This window comes from Tasmannia lanceolata, unplaced genomic scaffold (genome assembly GCF_043159265.1).
Source record: "Tasmannia lanceolata isolate RefF3 unplaced genomic scaffold, GAP_Taslan_0.1 ptg000025l, whole genome shotgun sequence".
Lineage (NCBI taxonomy): Eukaryota > Viridiplantae > Streptophyta > Magnoliopsida > Canellales > Winteraceae > Tasmannia > Tasmannia lanceolata.
Window position 1 is genome coordinate 8,970,056 of NW_027518702.1, and position 25,079 is coordinate 8,995,134.

General features: G+C 37.9%; 2 protein-coding genes across 2 annotated transcripts; one reads left to right on the forward strand and one right to left on the reverse strand.

The window, feature by feature from the left end:
* Positions 1 to 118: 118 nt before the first annotated feature.
* On the reverse strand, positions 119 to 8,213 carry LOC143858050 (origin of replication complex subunit 6-like). Its single transcript, XM_077368643.1, has 10 exons — positions 7,949 to 8,213; positions 7,771 to 7,817; positions 7,183 to 7,287; positions 7,015 to 7,095; positions 5,005 to 5,116; positions 4,842 to 4,904; positions 4,672 to 4,759; positions 4,399 to 4,490; positions 544 to 640; positions 119 to 466 (listed from the first exon to the last, which is right to left on the reverse strand). Exons 1-10 carry the CDS (start codon positions 8,066 to 8,068, stop codon positions 387 to 389), a joined length of 885 nt encoding a protein of 294 aa, XP_077224758.1. The 5' UTR covers positions 8,069 to 8,213; the 3' UTR covers positions 119 to 386.
* Positions 8,214 to 12,791: 4,578 nt separating this feature from the next.
* Positions 12,792 to 23,357, forward strand: LOC143857911 (NAP1-related protein 2-like). Its single transcript, XM_077368443.1, has 10 exons — positions 12,792 to 13,035; positions 17,658 to 17,780; positions 17,919 to 17,969; positions 18,240 to 18,311; positions 18,435 to 18,548; positions 18,644 to 18,705; positions 21,894 to 21,954; positions 22,238 to 22,294; positions 22,404 to 22,451; positions 23,024 to 23,357. Exons 1-10 carry the CDS (start codon positions 12,916 to 12,918, stop codon positions 23,096 to 23,098), a joined length of 783 nt encoding a protein of 260 aa, XP_077224558.1. The 5' UTR covers positions 12,792 to 12,915; the 3' UTR covers positions 23,099 to 23,357.
* Positions 23,358 to 25,079: the final 1,722 nt, after the last annotated feature.

A 25,079-nucleotide genomic window follows, 5' to 3' on the forward strand; every position in this document is an offset into this window, starting at 1 on the left:
CTTAACTTTGTCTTATTTTCCATCTCTTCCCAATAACAGACATCAAGACATGCTTGTCACTGCCATACTCTACACGCCTTGCTCATTTTTCCCATTATAGAATGATACTTTCAGAATCTAGAGGTAGAAGGATTTTCTTTTTTTATTCAGAAAGTGAATTTTAAGATATTTGATGTTGTAAAAAGAGATTTTAAAAAAAAAACATAGCATCCTTATCGGATAGTATAAGTTTAAATTAACAAGAAGAGCTTTCAAGGACTATTCCTAGATTATATTCTCCCATGTTAACATTAGAACAAAATGGATTTGAGCAGTTGGTTATGCATCCAATCAGCGATCCAAGTCCATCAGACTATATATCATGAATATAAGTGATATATAACCTCTTATGAAGCTTCTAGAACAATTGTCTTGGGGACTTTCTTAGTGAAGTTCAATCGAGCTTGCCTCTTTGTCTTCTCAGTAGCTGTTAAAAAGAGATTGCTGAAAATGAGTTATCCATTAAATGGTCTTTGGTAGTGAACAGAGGCTAAGATAACACACCTTTTGCCTTGTTATGTTTATTAGACGTAATGACCGACGACTTCCATTCATCATATGCAAGCTTCTCCAACTTTTTACGCCTCTTGTAGCTTGGGATCTGTAAATAAACTCATGTCCTTAGGTCAAATCACAGTACAATGATGATAATCATAATGGCAAGGATTGTGTTAAAATCTATTATGTGGGATCTGTTAAAACCTATCACACGAACATTTTTCAAGCCTTGAAACTTTGATCAAGACCTTGTATTTATTCTAGATGATCGTATAACATACACCTCAATTACATACATAACTAATATCAGGAAACATTACTTGTATATGTGCAAGTAACCAACTAGGATGTGGATCATGAAAATCATAAAATTTTCCTAGATTTGCATATAATATGATTATTATCTACATAAATGCAACGCAAAGTTCAGTTGTCGCTGTAATAAGGCATCCTCTGTTACATACTTCCATATTGGATCTACTCTCAATCATAGAAAAGAACAGGGACCAAAACATTTTTCTTATGGAAACTATTAATACCGATAAGACATCCTAAGAATTCTACTTTATTCAAATTGAAGTATTGCAGTCTAGATCAACATTTTTCACAATAGCTGGAGAATGTTGAGAGGACACTAAAGAGTATTTGGCTATATCTTACATTGACTTCTATGAAGGTATAATCTGAGAGTTTTTATTTGGCGAACATGTGTGCAGAGCTTGTGCAGCCCATTTAGTACAGCGAGGTCCACCTGAATAGATGATATAAACCCTACATTTTTTGGTCCCCTCCACAGATAAGCAGTGACCCAAAAATGGGGACCACAAATCAAAGGTTTAGGATCATCCTATAGCCCCCATTGTTCATGGCATAGCCTATCTACGGTGAGCATCATAAAATGAATGGTTTAGACCATCTATTTATGCAGACTCCACTGTACTAAATGGGCTGCATGAGCACTGCTGGTTTGTTCACCATATAAAAACTCCTAATATGATACCCATAATCTTGAAAAGAATGAGTAGAATGGTACAAACAAGCTACAAGAACTTGGATAATCCCTCCTAGATATATAATAACAAGCTAATGTTGAAAGGATGCAGTTAAGTCCAACAGCTCTTCTAAACACTTTCTAATCATATACATCTCCACACGTGTTCTTTTCTTATAACAATAGTGCTACCAGAATTGTTTCCAATTTGGTTTTCCTTGAGAACCATAATAGATTGATTATCATTTACCTCGCTTTCAAAAGTTCACCAGAAGATTCCTACTGCATAACCCGAGTATGGATCGGGATGATTGGAGCATTTGAATTTAGAAAGAGCAAGGTCTCGAAAATTATAATGATCTTGTTTTTAGGAGTAATCTTCCCAAAATTTAGCAAAACAGAGGCCTTGAATACTTTGTATGTGAAATTCAGGTTGCTATAATTTATTTATTTTTTAGTGACACTATTGAGAAATCTAGGTTTCAGGCAGGCTGCACCATGGAAGAAATCTTCGAGTTGAGATAACTGATCAGCAAACATTCAAGGATGAAACACATTATCAAAACTTGCCAAAGGCTTAGTCCTCTGCGCATGTACTAAGTGTAAAATGTTGAAGATTTCCACTAATCTTTGCTTATCTTACAATCAAGCCTAATGAGTGTTTATATAGAACACTCAAGAGGATAAACATAGAAACTAGGATCACAAGATTTATGGAAAAAGATTTGACAAAATATGAGAAGAAAATCTCAATACCTAATCTAGCCTCCCTGCATAATCTTCCCCAATTAATCCAAATCAAATCTTGGAAGATGTGATTTTTTTCTACCTAATCAAACCATAGTTGCCTAATCTAACCTATTGGTGAGATCTCACATATTCTAACATGCCCCCTCAAACGTATATGGATTGAAAATCGATATACGTTTGATTACAATGAATATCCCCAAAAAAATGTAAAAATTTGCCAATTTTGTTACACGTTGCCACAATTGATGTTTGCTTGATGTATGTTGCCAATATTGTTGAAGATGATGGATGATGACCGCCTGTTGTTGAAGAATGAGTCGCATTAAAAAGGTGAGCCGCAAAAAGCTTCAATGAACTGGATTGGACTCAAGCCTGAATGGGCGAGTCATTAGGCCGATTAGAATATCGAACCTTCTGAAAATGAGTCACAATGGACCAATGCCAGAATGGGCAAGAAATGAGTCAGAATGGACGAATGCCGGAATGGGCAAGAAATGGCTTCTATGGGCAAAAGAAAGCCTCAATGGGCAGACTTCACAGGTCAGCTTGAGATACCGATCCTTATGAAAGAGAGAAATTGCTCTCTCAGGCACGAACCTCAAAGAGAGAGGCCCCTCAATTGAGTAGAGCTCCTATTTCAGGCACACACCACAAAGAGGTACCTCAACCGAAATAGGCGAAAGACAAAAATATAAAGAGAGGAAAGAAATAAAAGAGAAAGCGACAAATAGCGGTTAGGAATGGTGGCAACAATTATCGACGAAAAATTGGACATTGGGAAAAAGTGTGCAAATATCAAATATGTGTTTTGAAAATGCAAATCATTTTTTTTTGTGAAGGTGTTGACAGCAAAATAAGGAGACCGTGTAATTGGCACAAGATGATGAGAGGGGCGCATTCAAGAAGATGAAGGGTTATTGAAGGCAACCAAGAAAGTCTTGAAAATTAGATGAGAAAAGAATGCAAGGAGATTGAGCAAGAATGCTAAGGAATTATGCTAAGGATGGAAGGAGATTGAAACTGATGAAGCTGGTAAGGAAGGCACTACTAGTGGTGTTAATTTGAGAAAGAGAATGTGGGAGGGTGGCCGGGCGAACGGCTAGATCGGTCGTCCGCCAGAGAGAGCAACTATTTGTCTTGTGGTCACTCCAAGATCGGTGGCTCTGATACCATGTAAAATGTTGAAGATTTCTACTAATCTTTGCTTATCTTACAATCAAGCCTAATGAGTGTTTATATAGAACACTCAAGAGGATAAACATAGAAACTAGTATCACAAGATTCATGGAAAGAGATTTGACAAAATATGAGAAGATAATCTCAATATCTAATCTAGCCTCCCTGCATTATCTTCCCCAATAAATCCAAATCAAATCTTGGAAGATGTGAATTATTCTACCTAATCAAACCATAGTTGCCTAATCTAACCTATTGGTGAGATCTCACATATTCTAACACTAAGAAGGAACGTTACAAAGTAAAATCATTGGTGAAATACATATTCTGGAATCACAAAGTACCAATTGCTAATAACAAACAAATTGTTTAAATTTTATCTTTATACATTTCTCTTGTGGCCTACATTTCACCTACCATTTTAGCCTTGGTATCAAAGAAGAAATTGTAATTTTGTCCTCTTCAAAGTTCTATAGTTTTTTTTTCTTGGGTATAAGCTGGGATTGAACCTCCGACCTCGAGGTTGAAGAACAAAGCCTTGACCAATTGAGCTAGAGGCTCAATATCGAGTTTCATAGTTCTTCACAATGGGTCTAAGCATCCAATGGGGATGTTCTGACAGCTTAAAATTTAGATGACTTACTTATTGCTTATTGAATTGTATGAAGCAATGCATTGGGTGAAATTCATAAGAAAATTACTTTAGATTTTCCACATGTATGCAAGTCTTTGTGCCTACTTATATTGTGTACGCATTGTTTACCATTGTACTCACATTTTAATTCCAGCATGATTGTGTGTGCAAAAGAAGGCAGGTGCACATGTGGGACAGAGAGAGAGAGAGAGACTTTCCACATGTAAGCAATTTTTTGCCAATATATCCTAAATAAATGCATCAGCCATATTTTAATAGGATAAAACAACAACAGTAAAGGCACAAGTACCTCCAGTCCATCTTCATCATCAACCGAATCGTCCTCGGATACATCACCCTCGTCTTCGAGTCTCCTTTTGCCAGGTAATGCATCTAAGAGTTCTGTTTACCAAATAGTTACCAAAGAATTGCTCAGGCTCATACTAAGAATCTATGGCTATAGCATGGCATTGAAAATTCTTAAGTCAAACAATTGTGAAGTAATAAGGATACATAGGAAGAATGAGAATTAAATGATAAACCAGATGATTGCTTCAGTAATTGTTAGTAAAACAAGGATTACCTCGGTGCCCTTTCACGGTTCTTGGGTCTTTCTTTTCCTTTGAAATTCCAAAAACATCAAAGCAGAGGTCACTCATGGAAGTAGAAATCTGCAAACCAAATTGAAAATATTACTATGCATAAACAAAGGGGCATGATAGACAATTCTAATAGTAGGAAATTGTGTCATACACTGGTAAATTCCGATTCAGAGGTGCCACAAAGCTCAATCAACTTAATCTTATCTACTTTAAGCTGCAAAACAGGTAAAAGATGAAGGATAAGCAGACAGGTTGGAGTTAAACTAAAAAAGCGAAAAAAAAAGACAGAAAAGACGACTCCCAATATGAACTACCTTGTGTTTTTTTGCACACAAATAGAATGCAACCGCTGTAAATACAGGACGATTGAAGTCAGCACCTGCCCGACGGGATGCTGGCAATGAAACAAGAAATTGGTCCTTGTATCTGAAAATGAATGTCATTCAATTAAATGCATAGAAAAGAAACATAACATAAAAGCACAGTGTTGCACGGGCAAGAAAAGGCAAAGCTTATAAAGAGAGAGAATTCTGGAGGATTTCTCATATTTGGCGAGAGGGCAACCAAGCCGTTGATCTTTTGTCAAAGAGAGATTGCCCTTGCAAGGGTTCCCAGATTCCTCTACTGCTAATTCCTTGTAATTTGCTAGACATTTTAAATTCGGACAGAGAGGGTTCTCTCTACTCCCGCATGTAAATCTCCTTTTTTATTTATTTTAATGAATTCTGGTCGGGGTCCTGCCTAACCCTAGCTTACCGATCAAGAGAGAGAGAGAGAGAGAGAGACGTTTGTTCCAATATCAAAACAATAGGAATTTCACTTTCATATACACTTGATATTGAAGAGAGAATTGTCAAACCAGGATTAAGAGCTTTCCTTGATTAACTGGCATAGTGTATAGGTTTGGCAAATGGCAAGATTATTGATAGAAGCCAGAAGGTATATATTGACACAGATTATGCCTATTTGAAAATGGGTTTGATGAAGTGAGAACCAATGTTAATAAGTTTGGAAGGTTTGTTAAACATTATGGTGATGGCTGATAGTATTTTGATTGTCATCATAAACTTGTGCAGGAGATTTGACTTGAACCCCGGGTCCCATAGAGGTGCAGAGAGTTGGCAACTTACATGAGCACATTAAGTAGACGAGATGACTCAATACCTGGAATATGCACTTGAGTTGGCAACCATCTATTGAAAGAACCATGAAGAGACTAACTACCAACTGGTAGGGCAATGACCATCTAAGCAACCAGGAGAAACACCAAAGTAGGTAGGTGATCTTACCCAATCAAAGCGCAGGACACGATTAGAACACATTAGAACACAAGCAGTGGTCGCCCAGTTGCAATCAACAAGAAAAAAATTGTTTTGTTTTAAGGATAAAAGATGCCATGGATAAGCTGATTAATAATGAGCTCAGATTGGTAGACATCAAGTCAGCTGATGAACTAAGTAAAAATGGTCATCAATGTGTTGTCAGTGTGAAATACGACTAGAGAAGTTAGGCATAAAGTGCAAATTCACATTCGGCAAGAGTATGGTTTTCATTCTTTTGCAGGTTATATCAAAGGCATCCTGTCCTGTAAGAACACAACCCCAAGAAGAACAAGAAATCTCACATTCTCACTGCATAAGTTGGGGAGGCTACCAAAATCCTTCATGTGAAATTGGCCGATGATACTACTGTGGATATAGAACACATACAGTACCATTACAGAAAAGATTATATTACCCACATATGACAAGAAGACAATGCAGCATATAGATGATACTTAATCAAACACCGTGATATCAAAGGCGCTCAGTCGTAACACAATAAAAAAATCTCTCTTCAAAATGACATAAAACAAGCAAATTGAGCCTAATTCAGGCTGATATAAGACTTCACTTACATGACAAACATGCAGACACTAGAAGATGACAAGCACAAGCAATCAACGCATTAATCCTCCTTGTAAGGACCAACATGAAGAACGACAATACCCATTGTGAAACAACCAATTACTCCAAAAGCTTAAGCTGTTAGAGTTGGTGTTTTTTACATTTTAGTCATTTATACTGCAACACCCCCCCTCAAGGGTGACCCCTCTATTGTTGGGTTGGCCGTACATGTGGATTTTTAATATCAAGTAGTTGCTGGGTTTAGAACCCAGGACCTTCCGTGAGACAATAGCTCTGATACTACGTGAAACAAACAATTACTCTATAAGCTTAAGCTGTTAGAGTTGGTGTTTTTTAATCATTTATACTTCAACACCAATCCAGAAAACTAAAATAAAAATTAAAAAATCAGGAGAGTAAAACAGAGGAAGATCTTACAGAGACAGCCCCTTCTGCACGAAAGGAATGAGTCTAACACAACCGAATTGGATCCCCAATTCTCGAACATCCAGCTTCGCTCTACAACATTGTGACAGAACTTTATCAACATGTAATTGAAAAGGTGACAAAAAAATATTAAAAAAATGAAAAAGAAAAAAAAATTACTTGACGCCGAGACCGTTCTGCAGTGCGTTGAATGACCTATTATATGCCTTCTCAGACATCCCACTCAACCTTATCCCATTTTGCCGATCGAACAAAACCTGCAACCTGTGCCAAAATGGAAAAAAACACAAAATTAAGAAGAAGAAAAAATAAGGGTTTACAAATCTCCCAAACCAAAAAAATATTAAAAAAAAAAAGAAAAAGAAAAAAAGAAAGGAATGAGATACTTGCAGCAAGTTGGTCATTTAAAGTTATTATAAGATGTACAATAATTTGTTATGAAATGATGCAAGAAGAACACTAATTTTGTTGCAATTGATTATTTTCATAGTTGCAGATAATCACAAATCGGTTGCCAATAATCTCAAACAAACAAACAGAGCCTAATTTCAGACAAGGCCCTGTTTGATTTGAATATTGAGAACCGATTATGAATATAAAACTGATTATTGGACTCAAATTTGAGTTTAATTTTGAGCCCAATAATCAGTTTTAAACTCACAATCGGTTCTCAAAATCCAAAACAAACAGGTAAAAATCTCCCAAACCAATAAAAATATTTTAAAAAAAAGGAAATGCTACAAAGACCTATTTGCAGCAATCTCCAAACAAATTATCCATTTACAAATCTCCCCCTGCATTAAAGAACTAAAACTTCATTAAACACTGTATCAATTCTAATATATCAAAATATTCAAATGAACATGAAAAAAAAAAAAAAACCTAAGAGAGAGAAAAAGGATAAGGAGAGAAGAGAATTTCTTACGATTCCGATTACGGAGGAATCGAATTGGACATCACAGAGGCGTCGGATCTCCTCGGCTTTTCGGATTAAGATTTTGGATTCTGAAAACCCTAGCTTTCTGGCTATGTCGGAAAAATCCATGTCTGAATTTTGCCGGGAAGGAGAAGAACCTGTTGGTTGTGCATTTGAGAAGAGAAGACAACTGGGTATTGGCGGGAAGAAGACAAAATTTAAATGCTTATTTTTCAAATTCGTCACGCGCCTTTGCCAAAATACAGCGGGAAAAATCAGCTGGCAAGAAGCGGAGATTTTATATGGTAAGGTCCCTTGTTTTTCAAAAGTACTGTACGGAGCACACCTTATGATGATCCAAACCGTCCATATGATGGGACATAATGTAAATAGGTTGTGCCCAAAAAATCATTTCTATTGGATGATCCTAGCCCTCTGATCTATAGAGGTTTCCATAATATACAATTCACCAATAGATGGGAAGGTTGGGTCATCCTATAGAAATGATTTTTTGGGTACAACCTATTTACGTTATGACCCATCATATGGACGGTTTGGATTATCCTAGAGTGTGGTCCGAACATTCCTTTTTAAAATCTCCAAGAAGCATCTCATTTTATTGGGAAAAATACACTTAGACACCCTGTGGTTTCTGACACATTCAACTTAGCCCTAAAAGTTTAAAAAGTTAGAAGTAGACCTCCTATGGTTTCAAAACGTGACAAGTAGACCCCTCCGTCAACTGTCCGTCAGTTTAACCTAACGGAAAGACTAAAATTAACCATGGTTAATATTTTGAGGACAGAAATACCATCATTTGCAGAGGGATTAGGGTTACGCCATATCCCACCGCAGTCGGTGGCCGGAGTCGTCGCCCCTCCGGCCACCGACTTCGTCTCCACCTTCGGCCACCGCCGCCATCGCCATCTTCGGCAACCGCCGTCACCTCCACTACAGACAATCGAACCCCACCCCATGGCTATATCAAACCCACATTTCAAGAAAAAAAAACTTTGATAAAAACAAAAAAATAAAGCCCTAAAACATTAAGGTTTTTGTACAAATCATTATAATGATGTGAATGAAGACAAATAAAACTCCTAAATTGAAGGTTTATGTTGATAAATCAACAAGAGTTTGAATCAAACCCCAATTTTTAGTTCTTAAGTATGAAAACCCTAATTTTCAGTTGGGAAAGACGAGGGCATTTTGGTATTTTCCCCCACGCCGTCAGCTCCGTCCAATTAAAAAAACCCAATGAAACCACAGGGAGTCTACTTGTAACTTTTTAAACTTTTGGGGTTAAGTTGAATGTGTCAGAAACCACTGGAGGTCTAAGTGTATTTTTCCCTATTTTTTAATGAGTTAGTTCAATTATCAAAGTATAGTAGTGCCAACATCAGTTCCGAAACAAAATAGCTTGCTTGTGAATGGCTACGTGGGTCCCACTTTTTTTTCCGATAGGTTGTAGGGAAGCGATATATTCACCCCATTATCTTTCGGCCACCCCCTCTAGTGTATTTATAAATTATGATTTATGATTACTCTTTCTGCACTGCAAGTGCAAGGGGTGTTTTGGCTAACCATTGTTTTTTAATCTTAAAGGGCACAATTTAGGAGGGTTAAGATCATTTGATGGATGTGATCTTTTAGCAACGGTTCGAAGTGGGACCTTGCCGGTGAATGGTTTGGATTCGGGATGCAAGTTTGGCGGCCCTGAGCCGCCTTGAGCCCGAACAAGGTCTGGACTGGATTTTCCAACCCTGAGGGCGGGTTAGGGTTCATTTTTTAGGCCCTGACTCAGGGTCGGGTCGGGTTCGGGGTTAAACCTCGGGTCAGCCCGACCCTAAGTTTTCTATTATAGAATCGAACCATCTGTGCATGTTTCTTTTGCTAATGCTTTCTATTATCTTGGATTGATGTTTCTTTAGATTATTATTATTAATTGTCTCTGCTGCCCGTCAAGTTGTTGAATTCATATTGTCTTATTTCGTTCACTCTCTCTATTTATTGAACATTTTGTTCTATATGATATGTGGTTTCTTTATTTTTGGCACTCTTAACATGTATTTGCACTAGGGTTAATCAGGCCAGACAAGCCCGGCCCGACCCAATCAGGGCGGGCCAGGGCCGCACTGAGCCCTGTAGGGCGAGCAATGGGTTGAGGTTTTTCGGCTCTAACTCAGGGTCAGGACGGGTCAGGGCCGAGATAATGGGGCTAGGGTTTTGAAAAACCCGACCCAACCCGACCCTGTTGCAGCCCTAGTTTGGATCATTGAACAAGCATCACACATTTTTCTTCTACCCACTAGTGCATTTCACGAGAGAATATACGTCAGTATTAGACATCCACAGTTCATTGGCTTATGACCATCATATTATATGATATTTGAGGCACTGCCCTATTGAAGAATAGGTGGGGCCCAAATAAATGAATTCTGCATATCTTGCTTTAGATCTCTTATGGCCCAAAAATCATGCCATTCAATCAATCTTGTACTATTTGAGCTGCACGACAGCTGCACGCATGAGTACTATTTAAAACCTTTGATTAAGTAGGGTGGCAACTCATTGTAATACAATGTAGCACCCAATAATTCACAGTGGATCCTACCTTTGACTGATCCATACCATCCATTTGATAGGCATGGCTTTGGATCTCTTATGGCCGAAAACCAATCATAAAGTCCAAATATCCAATGGGTGAAATGATATATTCGCTTCCTTTTCTTCCCTGGGCGCCTTGCAACGTAAAAAGGTAGTCATAAGATAGTAGATACACTAGAGTTAGACCCGGCAAATGGGCGGGTCGGGCCGGATTTGACCCGGCCCGTACGGGTCCGGGTCAAACGGGCCGGGTCAAAGTGACCCGGAAAATATTACGGGTCATTGACATTGGACCCGCACCCGGCCCGTACGGGCCGGGTCGACCCGCGGGTCACCCGGATTTTTGACGTATTTTTTAAGAGTTTTTTTATTTATTTAAGGATTTGCTAGCCACCTTCTCCTGGGCTATTTTTCGGCTTGTAGCCTCTCCTTTGCTGCAAAGATTGGGTGAAGTACGGTCTGGGCAAAGGTTGCTAGCAATAAGAGAAGTAATCATTACGGATTTTTGCAAGATTCTCAGAATTAATTAAGTTTGAAATGAAAAATTACCGCAAAAAGGACACAAGTAGAAAAATTACCTAAAAAATACCAAAATGATGTAGTAAAATATGACAATTACCAAGAAAAAAACTGCCTTTTCACTTTTCTACGGGCACCCGCGGGTCCACCCGACCCGGCCCACTTTTGAACGGCCGGGTGGACCTGCGGGTCAATTTCAAACGGGTCACCAATCGGTGACCCGGACCCGTAATTTAAGGGGCGGGCCGGGTGGACCCGCGGGTCCGGGTCACTTTTTTGCCAGGTCTAACTAGAGTGGTGGCCTGGGGAAGATATGGGGTCAGATTTATCCACTCTGGGGTTGCAGCTCGGGCTGGGTTGGGTTGAGGCCAGCCCTAGCCCAATCCGAGATACCATTCCCTCAAACCTAACCTGATCGAGGATGATCAACCCTAACCCAACCTGCCTCTAAATCCTTCAACCCTAACGTGAAACAACCAATTACTCCAAGAGCTTAAGCGGTTGGGAAGGCGATCATTTATACTTTAACACTCCCCCTCACGTGTGACCCCCTTTTTAGGTTTGGCCTACACGTGGCACATGTGGCCACTTTTTTTAGGGTTGGCTTACATGTGGCCCCTCTTTTGGGTTGCCCATCAAATGCAATTTTTTCAATATCAAGGAGTTTTAAGGGTTCGCCTACACGTGGCCTCTCTTTTGGGTTGGCCATTAAATCATTTTTTTTTTTTTTTAAATCAAGGAGTTTTGAACTCACACGTTTGCTCTAATATCATGAGAAAGAACTAATTATTCCGAAAGCTTAAGCCGTTGGAGAAGGTGTTATTTAATCTTTATACTTTAACACTTAACCCAACCCATCTAACCCCCTTTTCCAAATCAAGTTGGGTTCAGGTTAGCCGAGGGCCATAATAATAAAACAAAAAACAAAAAAATAGCATAAACCTAAGATATTGAAAGTCACAATAAAATTAGAGGACTGACCTTGCGTAGGTTTGGGATGCCTCAACCCCAGCTGGAAATTATCACGTCCACATGGTCTCGATTGGATTAATCACACATCTAATCTTAATCAAGTCTAATAAATCATTCCAATTATCTAATCATCCTATTCAGTGGCGGAGCTTGAACCATGCTATTTATGAAAGCAAGGTTATAGAATCGAGAGATGATAAATTCGCACCCTCGGTAGGATAATTCGCACCGAATTATCCTATCGGGGGTGCGAATTTTTCATCACCCTATAAATAGGGTTGCAACTTGGGCCAGGTCGGGTCGAGCTTAGTAAAAAGTGAATTGAAAGCAACCTGAACCCGACCCGACCCGACCCGAGTTGCACCCGTCCCTATAAAGTCAAGTAGTTATTGTCGTCTACCAATTGCAACAATCTCTTCCTAGGGTTGGGGTTAGGGTTGTAAATATCTTCTCCCCTTCTAAACCTTCAAAATGAGAAAACCTTAGGGCTAGGGCTAGGGCTAAGGCTAGGCTAAGGCTAGGCTAGGGTCAAGGCTAGGGTTAAGATTAGGGTTAGGTTATAGTTGTAAATATCTTCCCGCTTTCCAAGCTTACCAACTTCAACAATCTCTCCCTACTCCAAGGGCTAGGGTGAGTATTAGGGTTAGGGTTAGGGTTAGGGTTAGGGTTAGAGTTGTAAATATCTTATGCAATGGGCCCCACTAGGTGTCTTCCCCACACAAAGAGAGATCATATAAATACTGATAAAATCCATTTGCACCCGAACCCCTTCGTTTGTTACTCTCAACACTGCCGAAACCAAAATCCATTCCTCTCTCTCTCTCTCTGAAAATTAGGGTTAGGGTTTAGAAAGATCGGGAAATCTAGGGTTTTGAAAGATGATTGCAGACAAGGGAAAGAGAACGAAGGTCGGAGAGGCAGAGGATTCCGATCACGTTGACGGAGAGCTCGTTCTCTCCATTGAGAAGTTGCAAGAGATTCAAGACGAACTCGAAAAGGTAAAAATTTCCTCTTTTTCCCCCTTTTCTCGATTCTCCTGTTCTTTATTTTGCCATTTCATTTCTTTCCTTTATCTGTTCATAATCTTTTAGTGCTGCAAGTCTCATCAATAGTCTTTCTATACTGGAATATTATATATATGATAGAAAATAGAGAAGAAGATGATGGAGAAAGAGGAAAATTTTGAGTTAATTTGAGGAACCTCAGGCTTACAATGTGTTGAAACACTCCATGTGATTATTTATTTTGTCTTTGAATAGCTATACAACATCTACATTATATAAAACTTAGGAAATGTAAAGGGAGATCATATTTTCACCACCCCCCCCCACAGTACGAACAATGGGCATTTGGCAACTTTAACGATTTTTGACGTCAAATCACGTTAAAAGGGGGGCGCATGCGTACTGCAGGGGAGTGAAAATATCGTCGCCCAATGTAAAATAGGAAACATAAATCAGCAAAATAAGAAAAAGGAAATTAAGGAAACCTAATGAAGCGTGGAAATAAGGAAAAAATAATCTAAATGAAAACTTGTTCTAACAATATGAGAATTTATATGGTGGACGGCCTGCTATTGCATGTGGCCCACATTGTGTGCACAGAAAATCTTCTCCATAGGATGATCCTAACCCTCCAATCTGTAGAGGTTTTTATACTGTGCCGTCCGTTTTAAACCTTCACAAATCGATGGTTCAGTAACATCCTATGGAGAAGATTTTCTAGGCACACCTATCTACATCAGGGCCCAACCAATGAACGGTTAAGATCACCCCAAAAATGTGGGTCCCATTGTTTTCTAGGGCTGCATGTGCATGTACGGCCGTCCACCATATAATTTCTCCTAACAATATATACGTCACAATCTCACACTGTTCTTTTTCCCTTCATATTAATATACCGCATTTTTTTTTCACAAGAAAATATAAGGTCGTAGTTTTATTTTTGATGTATCTTTTATTTCTGCAATTCTCATTAGTAGTCTATTATCTATACTGAAATATTATATATACATCACAATCTCATGCTATGCTTTTTCCCTTTGTTTTAATGTATTGTATTTTTTGACTAGAACGTATATGTTTTTGTGTTCATTTTGTAGTTGTTAGAATATGTTAAGATCTTATTGAAAAAACCAGTTACTCCAAAAGCTTTTTTAAAAAAAAATAAAAAATCCTGTTGATACACACCCAAATTAGCTATTGTTTAATGGAAGTGTTACACTCCTGTCTATATCCAAATAGAATCGCTTGGGTGAATACTTTAGCCACGTGATGCGCTCTTGGAGGTTCATGGTTCTAGAATTTCAGAGCGCAAGTTTGACCTGTATTTTGAGAGGTGCATCAAGAATGTTATGGGAACTGACAGGAAACTAGGTTGCTGAATGGTAGGAAGGACTAGTTTTGCTTATTGTACGTCTCTTACATTGTACATCTTCGATTTGGTCTCGGGGATGCCCGTGCCCTTATCCATTAATATTCTGTAAAGCAGGATGGGACTCCTGGTCCCGATTGCTATCTTAATATTAATGAAACTTTGTCATTTTTCAAAAAAAAAAAAAAGATTTGTTTTTTTTATTGTGAAAAAACCACTCACGCGTGGCCCTGGTTTTTGGGTTGGCCGTACATGTAGATTTTTAATATCAAGTAGTTGGGTTGTGAGGTAATAGCTCTGATACCATGTAAATCAACCAATTACTCCAAAAGCTTAAGCTGTTAGATTTGGTGTTATTTATTCATTTATACTTCAACAGAAGAATCAAATAGTGCGTATATAGAGCAATTAGATGATAAACATAGAATTGGACAACTATGGAAAGAGATCATTCTACCATTAAAAAAATTGGAAAGAGATCATTCTAATTCAATCTAGTTGCCTAATCTATCTAAGTCACCTCATCTAACCAACTTGCCCAATCTACCTCCAAGATGATCCAACGGTAAGATCTTAATTCTTAACATATTCTAACAGTAACAAATTAGCTTTTTTTCTTTTCGTTGATGGCTTATTTTTTCTTAAATATATTACAAATTTTGTATTATCAAGTGTTTAATTGTAACATTCATGGAGTATGTTACCTTTTCTTTTCATATGTTTGAATATATTTAGCACAAAAATGTCCTTGCAGTAGAAATATTTATTCTCCCAGCGAAGAAAAAACAGCGACGTTTTTGTTTTGTTCTGTTTTTTGCTTGAGTGACGTGACTTATTTTTTTCTCTGACTACATGTAATGGAAATTTTCTTTTAATGTGTTTCTTACTTCTTTATGATATCGCACGGTCAGATCTTGGGTCGAAGTAGGTGCTTGTGGTTGGCAGATAGAGCTCTTATCATTGAAGACACCTTTCTTTTATTTGCAATTTTATTTAACTCTCTTTCCAAATGTCACTTTCATATTTCATGTTACAAAAATGCCCTTGAAGGGACTTCCTTTTTGGAATGATTAGCTGTATGTGGTGAATGTAGTTTGAATTTAGAAGGTCTCGATTACAAATTTACAAGAAGAATCGTTCCTCCCTCTCTAAGTGGTTATGGCTACGACATAACTGAGAATGATAATCTGAAATAAGGGCTGGTGAATTTTTAAGGAATTCTAATGTGAATGAAGCCCGAAAATAATACTTATTGCCAGTATTTATGTGTCAGAAACATGAATTACATATGTGTTTGCATATATATGACGGCCCAAGTCTTAAAGAAGGGTCTGGAGAGAAAAAGATTTATAGAGCTAGTGGATCTAGAGCTTCTAAGGGGGTGCTAGTAGGGAAACCTAGGTCACGGACCCACGGTGACATTTTAGTAATAAAATAATTGCTTAAGAGTAGATTTCTCAATTCCGTTCCTCTGGGTGTTCTTTTTTTTTTTCCCTTTTGGAATTGAATGTTTCAGTATTCCGCTTATTCCAGTGTTCCACTTTGGAAAGACATGAGAAATATTTTAGGAAGTTAAAAATTCGAATTTGCGACCAAAAGTATAAAAAAATTAATAAGAACAATAGCAAAAACATAATTAAAAAAAAAAACAATAGCAAAAACTAAAGCAATACATAATCACATATTCATTGATAGAAGTACCATTTATATAATTCATATAAAGGAATCCTTTTGTTATTATTCAACCCCAACGTTGATTGGAGCCAGTTTTTCAATTGAATAGGCCCATAAAGCATCTAACTTTTTTAGGAAAATGATAAAATATCCTAAGAAAGTACTGACCCGAACGAATCGGAACAATTAAAATAATTGGCATGATCAGAACTAAAGAAAGTACTGACCAGAACGAATCGGAACAAGTGAAATTATTGGAATGATCTGAACACTGGATTCTTGTCGGAAATTTCCATGTCATTTCCTTCCTGCAGCTTTGTCGTACCAGTAGTATTTTTTAAACCTGTTTCATCATGTGCCACAGAGCTCATTTTGTTTTGTCAGCCTTTTTTTTTCTGTTCTTCTGTAGCGTACCTGTTTCCGTAGGTAGTTAGTGGGCTGTGCTGGGCTACCGTCTTATTTGTCTGATAAAGCTTTTATGAGGGTTGTATGCCTTGAGAGGCAGCGGGACAGCTCACCCCTTGTATTTGCAAGTGCTTCATTCTTTATTAATAATGTATCTGCTACCGATATAGAAAGTAAATGGCTAAGGATAGTAGGTGTTTGGTGTGTCTGTGTGTGCTTTCTATTTCGGGTCGGCAACTGAGAGGTTTGATTTGGTCCCTTAAACATTGTCTTATGTCTATTTTCCATTTCATTGGTGCTGTCCTAAATTTGATTTTTATTTTTCCATCTATTTTCTTATTTCATCAGTTGATACTGTTGGGTGGCTTGAAGACCCTAATCCTATCTTAATTCTGTCTAAAATCAAAGTTCAATATAATAAGTGGTTTATCTCCATTTTGAATGAAATAGTTCTACAACACCTATCATCTTCTTCAATTTGCTCCACTAAAGGAGTCCCAGCCTTTTGAAATTTCTTATGGCGTTTATTAGGTTGAAATAAATACTTCATAGATGCTTACATTCAAGCTTTTAGTGTGATGGTAGTCGTTCATTCACTTTATTATCTTACACCCATTTCACTCAACAAACTAGGCATAGATGCAGTGTTTTTTAGTGGATTCTTTTTTCTTTAGGAACCTTTTATGCAATTTATGTAATTTTATTCCATGTTTTATGCATCCTTCTGATATCTGCTCCGAATAGGAAGGGTTTTGTTGCCACTTGAATATTCTAATTTCCTTTTTGTTGATTTGAATTGTTTTACCATTGCAGACCATGGTTTTTTTTCCCTAAAAAGTATTTTATTAATGGTAAAGTGAAAAAAGGGGTAAGAATACTGCCCGGGCATTACCCAAAAAAAAACACTACAGATTTGGCATCTCGTGCTACACAATCATATTTGAGCAAGATACTCCAGATTTGGCTAAAAGGACTTCTGACTTCCGTTATCCGACATTGGCTAGTTGTCAAGTTAATGTGTTGTTCTTTGTTATTATTTTATACACGCATTTCTTCTCTAATTTATCTCCAACATTCTGTTTCTTTTCTTTCATACTCGTGCTTTCTGTTCTGTCTACCTTCTGCAGCCCTTAGCTTGACGTTTTTTCTGTTTATTGATGTCTAATAGGTCAATGAGGAAGCTAGTGACAAAGTTTTGGAAGTGGAACAGAAGTATAATGAATTACGCAGGCCGGTTTACAATAAACGGAGTGAAATCATTCAATCAATTCCCGATTTTTGGTTAACTGCGGTTTGTTGTCCATCCTTTATCAATTGATTTACTTCCCCATTTCTTAATTTAAGACTTATAACTGCCCAGTCTCTGATAATTCTAACGGAATTGTGAGGTCCTTCTCATCAATGACTTATGGAATGCTACACTATGCAGTTTTTGAGTCATCCCGCGCTGTGTGATCTTTTGACTGAGGAAGATCAGAAGGTTTGCACTCGTTCCTATAATACATGCGCTAGCATATTGCATTGACACATCTTTCTCACCTTTTTTCCCTTGTTGAACTTTTTTTTTTGAAAGGCATTTTTCCCTTGTTGAACTTGTATTGCTATTTTCCAGTTCCTGCCAGATTTGGTTATCTCAAATTGAGTACCGAAAACCATATGATGATAATCATGAATATTACTATTTGATTAGTCACGTGTGGATAGCTGCATGAATGCTGACTACACCATTGATTTTTCTTCCTTTATGTAGATTTTCAAGTTCTTGCTTTCTCTGGATGTTGAGGATTTCAAAGATGTGAAATCCGGGTATTCTGTTACCTTTGTGAGTTTCTTCCCATTTCTTGGTTTGTTTTTCTTTTTCCTTCTTTTTGTTGTAATCTGTTTTCTGCGGCAGTTTAAGAACCATTTTAATTGTTTATTAATTATGGTGCCTCTGATATTCCAGAACTTCTCCCCTAACCCGTACTTTGAGGATACAAAGCTTACAAAGACATTTTGCTTCTACGATGAAGGAACAACAAAGATAACTGGCACAACAATCAAGTGGAAAAAGAGTATGGTAAGATTTTGATGCTTTTTCTAGTATTTCTGTATTTATTTATAACCATGCTGTTTTTGTTGTAGTCTGAAATTTGCTCCGTGTAATGTTTGAAGGATCTTGCTAACGGTGTCAGCCACGATAAAAAGGGGAACAAGCGGCCTCATGCTGAAGAAAGGTTTCTATTACAGCTCTTTCTTGTATTTTTTGAGCAATTAATAAATTGATTTTTATTTGGTTATCATTTACTAAAATTTGGGTCCCATCAATGTTTGCACAATTTAAATGGTCATTGATACATATACACTTCTCCAAATTAGGTATATTATCAGTCGTAGTATGTTTATTTTGCTATGTGACCAGGTTATGACATTTTGTATTAGATACAAGATTTCAGATTTCAGTTATAATATACATGATCAAGGTTTTAAATTTCGACCGAAATTTTGGATTTCGGTCGAAATCGAAACGTTACTTCATTTCGATCGAAATTTCGTCCGAAATTTAAGGGATCTCACCCAAAAATCTAGATTCTTGATAATTATTTAATATTATCCCGAAATTTCGGAAATTCCGGACGAAATTATGTACGAGATAAAATAGGTGTTAAACGATTTCGTCCGAAATTTCAAAATTTCGGTTTCGGTGAGTACCGAAACGCATTCCGAAACCGAAATTTAAAACCTTGGACAAGATCTCCTGTTCCAAGAGAATTTTTTTCAGCTTCTTGTTGGTGGTAGGTTATTATTTTGGCACTAAAAAATCTTTTCTCTTGAGGCTATTCTTTGACTCTGGGAGCCACCCCGGCCCACCCCCCACACGAGGATTGTTTTCCTCGAGATAGTGATCCTTTGAGGCAAGCTAGAGCCGGAAAAAACTGCACTACTTCCATTATTGAGTTTGTTTATGAGGTTTCAAAGTTCTCAATGATCAGTTTATTCTTTGGAGTTCAGAGCTGAGTGAGGGGCAGGTATGAGGAGAGCACTCAGAAACCCTTTTGATTTTAACCGAGTATGGGCATGGAGTCACATTTTCATGGTTGTTGGAGATAAATTCTCTTGGTATCATCTCTTAAGTGGAAATCTTGAATAATCCTTCCCTTGTGAACAGCAGAAGTTTTGACAGTATTTTACAAATTAGACTTGTTCATCTGATACATATTTGGGAAACCAACTCATAGGCTGGTTCTTCAGCATACCTTGGAATGGGTAGACCGTAGACCAAGTTTTTATTTGGGAGTTGATACTGTGCTATTTATCTCTTTATTTTAGGACATTTTTAATTGCCTTGTCAAAGTCACAATGCCCCGCAATACGAATCAAACAGGATGGGGAGAGGGAGGGAGGGAGGGTACAGTTCCCAAAAAAGACTCTTAGAAACCAATTAAAAAGAAAAAGACAAGATGGGCCATTGCAATTATCAAAACATGGTGGTGCTGATATCATTTCCCTAAACATATTGATCAATCTTCTAATATGAAAAGAAATGTGGCATCTGTATAGTTGCACAAATGTTCTGATTGGCTTGCGACTTCCATTCCAGATCTTGCAATTCATTGATATCATAAAATTAAATTACTTTTTTTTTTGTTGCCTCTTTGGTTCTCACTTTCTACTGCCTCTGGTAACTAAGGGGACAGGCTTCACGAGTTAGATGACACAAAGAGGATTGGGAAATACAATAAGCTACGCACCAAATATTGTTCAAACTGGATCTAGTTTGTCTGCAGGCAGATATGGACTAATTGTCTATGCTTAAGTCTATGATGGCAAGCAGTTGTAACTTGGGAGAAGGTGGAAGAGTATGAATTCTGAATTAATCAATTAATGCATTTGGAGGGATATCTGCATAAAAATTTTGGACTTATATACATAGTATATCATAATATTATCATTGGTTAAGTGGTGTGCTGCTTCTGAAATTGGTCTGAACTATTTGAAATTGGATGTCATGCTACATGCTACTAGTTGTAATTATTTTTGATTTGTGTCTCTGTTAAATTTGGTGACTGAAGAGTTTCATGGTTGTGGGTGCATTTCCTTGTTTGTTTAGATCCGTAATTGATTTAGAAGACGAACACACAACGTGCATACATTACATGCCTATGCTGTTTAGATCCGTAATTGATTTAGAAGACAAACACGCAACATGCATACAGCATATGTGTGCTGTATACATATGCATGCGCATATATCTTCAAGGGAAATTGTATAATTAATGGGCGTAGAAACACGTAGGGGCCGTTTGGATACATGGATTTTAGAATCTTGGATTTCTTCAAAATAGTAGATGGAAGATGAGAGAAGGAGACCAGCCGTCGTTTTCTGATTTCTTGCCCTTCTTTCCGCCAGCAAGAGAGTCGGAGATCATCCTATGTTTCCAGGTTTTAGAAATCTCAGGTTGGGGGAGAGATTTCTAAAACCTGGATATCTTATTTAACATCCATGATTCTAAAGAGAAGCTAAACGGACGGTCTCCTTCTCTTGTCTCCCATCCAGGATTTTGAGGAAATCCAAGATTCTAAAATCCGCGTATCCAAACGGCCCCGTGAAGGTGCGCAGAAACACCTTTGAGATTTGATAATCTTTTTGATGAGATGCAGGATTGGTTAGGATCTTCTTCGATAGAATTCCATTGCATTCGTCGATCCGCAAATGGGGTGGCTGATAGCCTTGCTAGGGAAGGTGTATCTAAATTTCATTTGGCTGTGTTTGATTCCCTTCCTCCTTGAGTCTTCTTTTATGTCTTTCTTCTCTGTGTTATTTTCTTTTTATCCGGATTCCGGATGTATTGACCACCTCAGTTTTTTTTTTCTTGGCAATAAAATTGGCTGCCATTCAAAAAAAAGAAAAAGGGAAAGAAACACGTAAAGGTGGTATGATGGAAATACCACCCTTGATATTTGATCCAACAACGGCTTTTGTTGGATCAAATATCAAGGATGGGATGATGAGTGCGAGTTTGTACGCCTACTCATAATTTCTCTATCTTCAATGATATTATACTCTTATTCTACATGCTCCGCTCACTCTAATAGTCTAATCATTGTCGTTCTCGTTTCGCTATCGCCTCGCTTGGGCTCGCTTTTTTACCGTGAGGAGTAGGTAACCCGTTCCGGAATTAGTGTTCTCGAACGATTTCTTTTAATTCTTCCCAGTATAGAATGGGTCAAGAATCAAGCTACAAGTCTCGATCTATACGAAACACAATGGGTTTTTTGTGTTTCTTTCGGTTTCATTGATAGCAGAAGAGTACACTACCTATATGATATACTTGGTATTCTCCATGCCATGAGTATCATAATGCTTATGCATCACTCCAATTATGTTTACCTGAATCTGACTTTTTTCTGTGGTGCGAGTGCAGCTTTTTCAGCTGGTTCGGTGAAACTCAGCAGAAGGATCTTTCAGAAGGGCTTCATGATGAGGTATCTTTTATAACTGTATGTTTGACCATTTCAAGATTCCTACCATTCAAATTTTGCGTCTATTTCACGTTTCTTGCCATTGGGATTATGGTGACCATTGTAATGACTGAATTAATAACCTTCAATATGCTTTGTTGTTTATCTTGCTGCTTTTTTTAAAAAGAAATTTGGTTTTTATGAATTCAAATGTTGCCAGCCACTCTGTTTGGATTTTCCTTTGGTTGTTTTTCCTCTTGCATCAAATATTCTTCTGTTAATTTGACATTAACTTCTACCCTTGCAGGTGGCTGAGATAATCAAGGAAGATCTATGGCCAAATCCTCTGAAATATTTCAACAATGTGAGTTTTGTCCTTTTCCTTTAATATACTTTATTTCCAATGATAATGTCACCTCAGTGGGGGTTCCATGTCATTTGTACTTTTTTAAGTTACGGTCTCATTGATGCAGGAGGCTGATGAAGAGGATTTCGATGAAGAAGATGATGAGGATGATGAGGTAAATACAGATGAAGAGATTCTTAATGTCTTTCCATTAAAATTGATTGCTATTGTCCACAGAATCCGAGGCCAGGATTTACATTTTTTGTAACCATTCTTCTCTGATTTGCTTCTTTGAGCTTCTTGTTGGTCACTTCTAGGTAAAATCGAATAGTTTCTTCATGTACATTTCATCCGTTACATTTCTGTTCTGGGGTTCTTAACATCAGGGCTTTTGCCTGTTTTATCCCCTTCTTCCCATGCAGATTACTTAGGCCCTGTTCGTTTAAGATCATGACAACCAAGTGTGTGCGCCAAACCAATTATTGGACACAAATTACATTGAGTCCAATAATCGATTTGCATCTCTTAAACAAACAGGGCCCTAGTTTTGCTGCCTTCAGACTTTTTTTCTTTTAGTTAAAAAGCACGGCATATAGATGGGTTACACATGGATGAGCATTGACACGTTATTTGGCTTCCACTGAAAACGAACACCACTTGCCAATCTAACACCATGCTATTCAATTCTTTCCTCATTAGTACTCTGTAAGTCCAAATAATGAGTGAGTGCCCTGTGTCCATTCTCAGGAAAATGGTGCTGATGGCTCTGAGGATGACGACGACGAGCAAGACGAGGATGGCGACGAGGAAGATGATGGCTAAGTTTATTTGGCAGGTTTTTCCATTTTATCTTTTGTGAAGGAAGAAATCCCGTGGTTGCAGTAAGGGCCCTTATAAAAGGAGATGGACTTCTAACTTGTAGGGAATGGTAGCCTTTTTCATAGCTACTCACTGCTGTCAATGTTTATTTAAGGGTTCTGTCCCTCTTTTGATTATTTTTGTGAAGTAGATCAATTTTTATGAGCTGTTTTCTTATCTATGCTGGCAATATTGATAAGAGTACTAAGATCTCTTCCATGTCTATAGTGCTTTCTTCTTCATTTTGTAGGGCATTGGGTACAGGATCTCATGGCCCAAAGACCCATTCTGAATCCCAATCCAAGATCTGATCAAGAAACCTCATTGGGGGCCATTAAAAAAAAAAGGAAAAAAATCTCATTGGGGCTGTTGACCATGGGGTTCCATGGTGAGAATTATTTTATCCTTGGATAGACTTACTATTCTCTGTTCATGTTCACATTTGTTCTTGCATATGAGTGAATAACAGACGAGATAATTTCAAGATAAACTTATCGAGCAGGGTAGCCAATCCTAGGAAGAAATTATGCAAGGATTTGTTTAGCGAAAATTGGGTTTTTATATGATCCATGATGAGCAGGTAGGAGTACAAGTGAGGCCCAATTGATCCGAACCATTTTTCTGTTTGGGCCCTGCCATGGATGGGCCATGTATCAAAATTCACTCCCTTTGGACAATTTTGACTATTTGGAGGTTTAGAATCGTCTGATGAAAATGGATTTTGCCTACATGCACGGCCAGAAATTGGAAGGTCAGAATTGCCTGATGGATTTTGATGCTTTGTCCAACCATAGCAAGGCCAAACAGATAAATGGGTTTGAATCTGAGCTCGCTGGTATTCCTAGGGCTCGTTTGGCTACTATGACTATTTTTTTCTGGAATATTAGCTTGCTCAACGGTGAGAGGATGGGATAGGGATAGATGGGACAGGGACTGAGTGAGGAGGGGGTAAGAAAAGCCTGAAAAATCAGGAAACATAAACTCTTAACTCAAAAGCTGACACTATTTTTCCTGGTTGTTAGCCACTTCTCTCTCCCGCCCTCTCAAGTCTCTCCTCCCAGTCGCCTAACCTCTTTCACCACCTGGAGAAAGTAATTTATCATGAAAAAAAATCCTGGTTGCTAGACATACCCCTACTTGCTCATTTTTTCCTTGGAAAAATAAATATGTACTTGCGTCATATAACTACCCTCAAAACCATATTGACATTTCTCTCTATATTTTTTTTTAATGAAAATTGACTATTATATTCGTACCATGGAATATACATAGGACTAGTAGTCCCACCAGGAGCTTACTCCAGGACCAAAAGAAATGTAAAAAAGCATTAGGACTTAGGAGCTATAGTAAGGCTCCGATCATCATTAAAGACTTCCTCCTACATCAACCCTTCATAGAAACCTTCTACTATAACTTCCAGAGAGTCCAACAACATAAAACACCATAGAACCCAACAATCAGCCACATAATTCATGAAAACTAAGGAGCTTATATGCCTCGAAATGCTATCAAAGATCCATGTCTTCCCCACCTTGGTAACTAAGGAAAACTCCAAACAACCACCATGGGAAGGAATGGTTATCCGGGGGAGAAAATCACCCCCGGGTGGCGAAGGAACACTGTTCCTCAAGCACACTTAGATAAACCAATATAACCCCCCATAATACTTATCAACAAAAGACTTTTACCATAGGCTTCCAACCCAACTCAAAATTCCAAGCACTTACAACATCCACGGACTTTCGTAGCCTACCACATTTCCACCAAAAATTCCAAAAACTTCCAATCATCCCAAAAAAACATTCACAAGATTATTTACACAGAAAAACCCCCCATTCATTTCCTAAAAGCTTTGAGCTTTCGGCTCCCACGTCCAGGGGTCCTACCTTTTTTCTCTCCCATGTCCCTTTTCTTAATTTCAAGAAACAATTTTTTTTCCCATCAA

Excerpts from the sequence above, each read along its gene's own strand:
- LOC143857911 (XM_077368443.1), top strand. The coding sequence starts at position 12,916 with ATGATTGCAGACAAGGGAAAGAGAACGAAGGTCGGAGAGGCAGAGGAT. Across the intron at positions 18,312-18,434 it reads CCGGGTATTCTGTTACCTTT|AACTTCTCCCCTAACCCGTA; the intron begins GTGAGTTTCTTC and ends CTGATATTCCAG. Across the intron at positions 18,549-18,643 it reads TCAAGTGGAAAAAGAGTATG|GATCTTGCTAACGGTGTCAG; the intron begins GTAAGATTTTGA and ends TAATGTTTGAAG.
- LOC143858050 (XM_077368643.1), bottom strand. The coding sequence starts at position 8,068 with ATGGATTTTTCCGACATAGCCAGAAAGCTAGGGTTTTCAGAATCCAAA. Across the intron at positions 7,288-7,770 it reads TTGGAGATTGCTGCAAATAG|GTTGCAGGTTTTGTTCGATC; the intron begins GTCTTTGTAGCA and ends ATTTTGGCACAG. Across the intron at positions 4,905-5,004 it reads TGTGTGCAAAAAAACACAAG|CTTAAAGTAGATAAGATTAA; the intron begins GTAGTTCATATT and ends CCTGTTTTGCAG.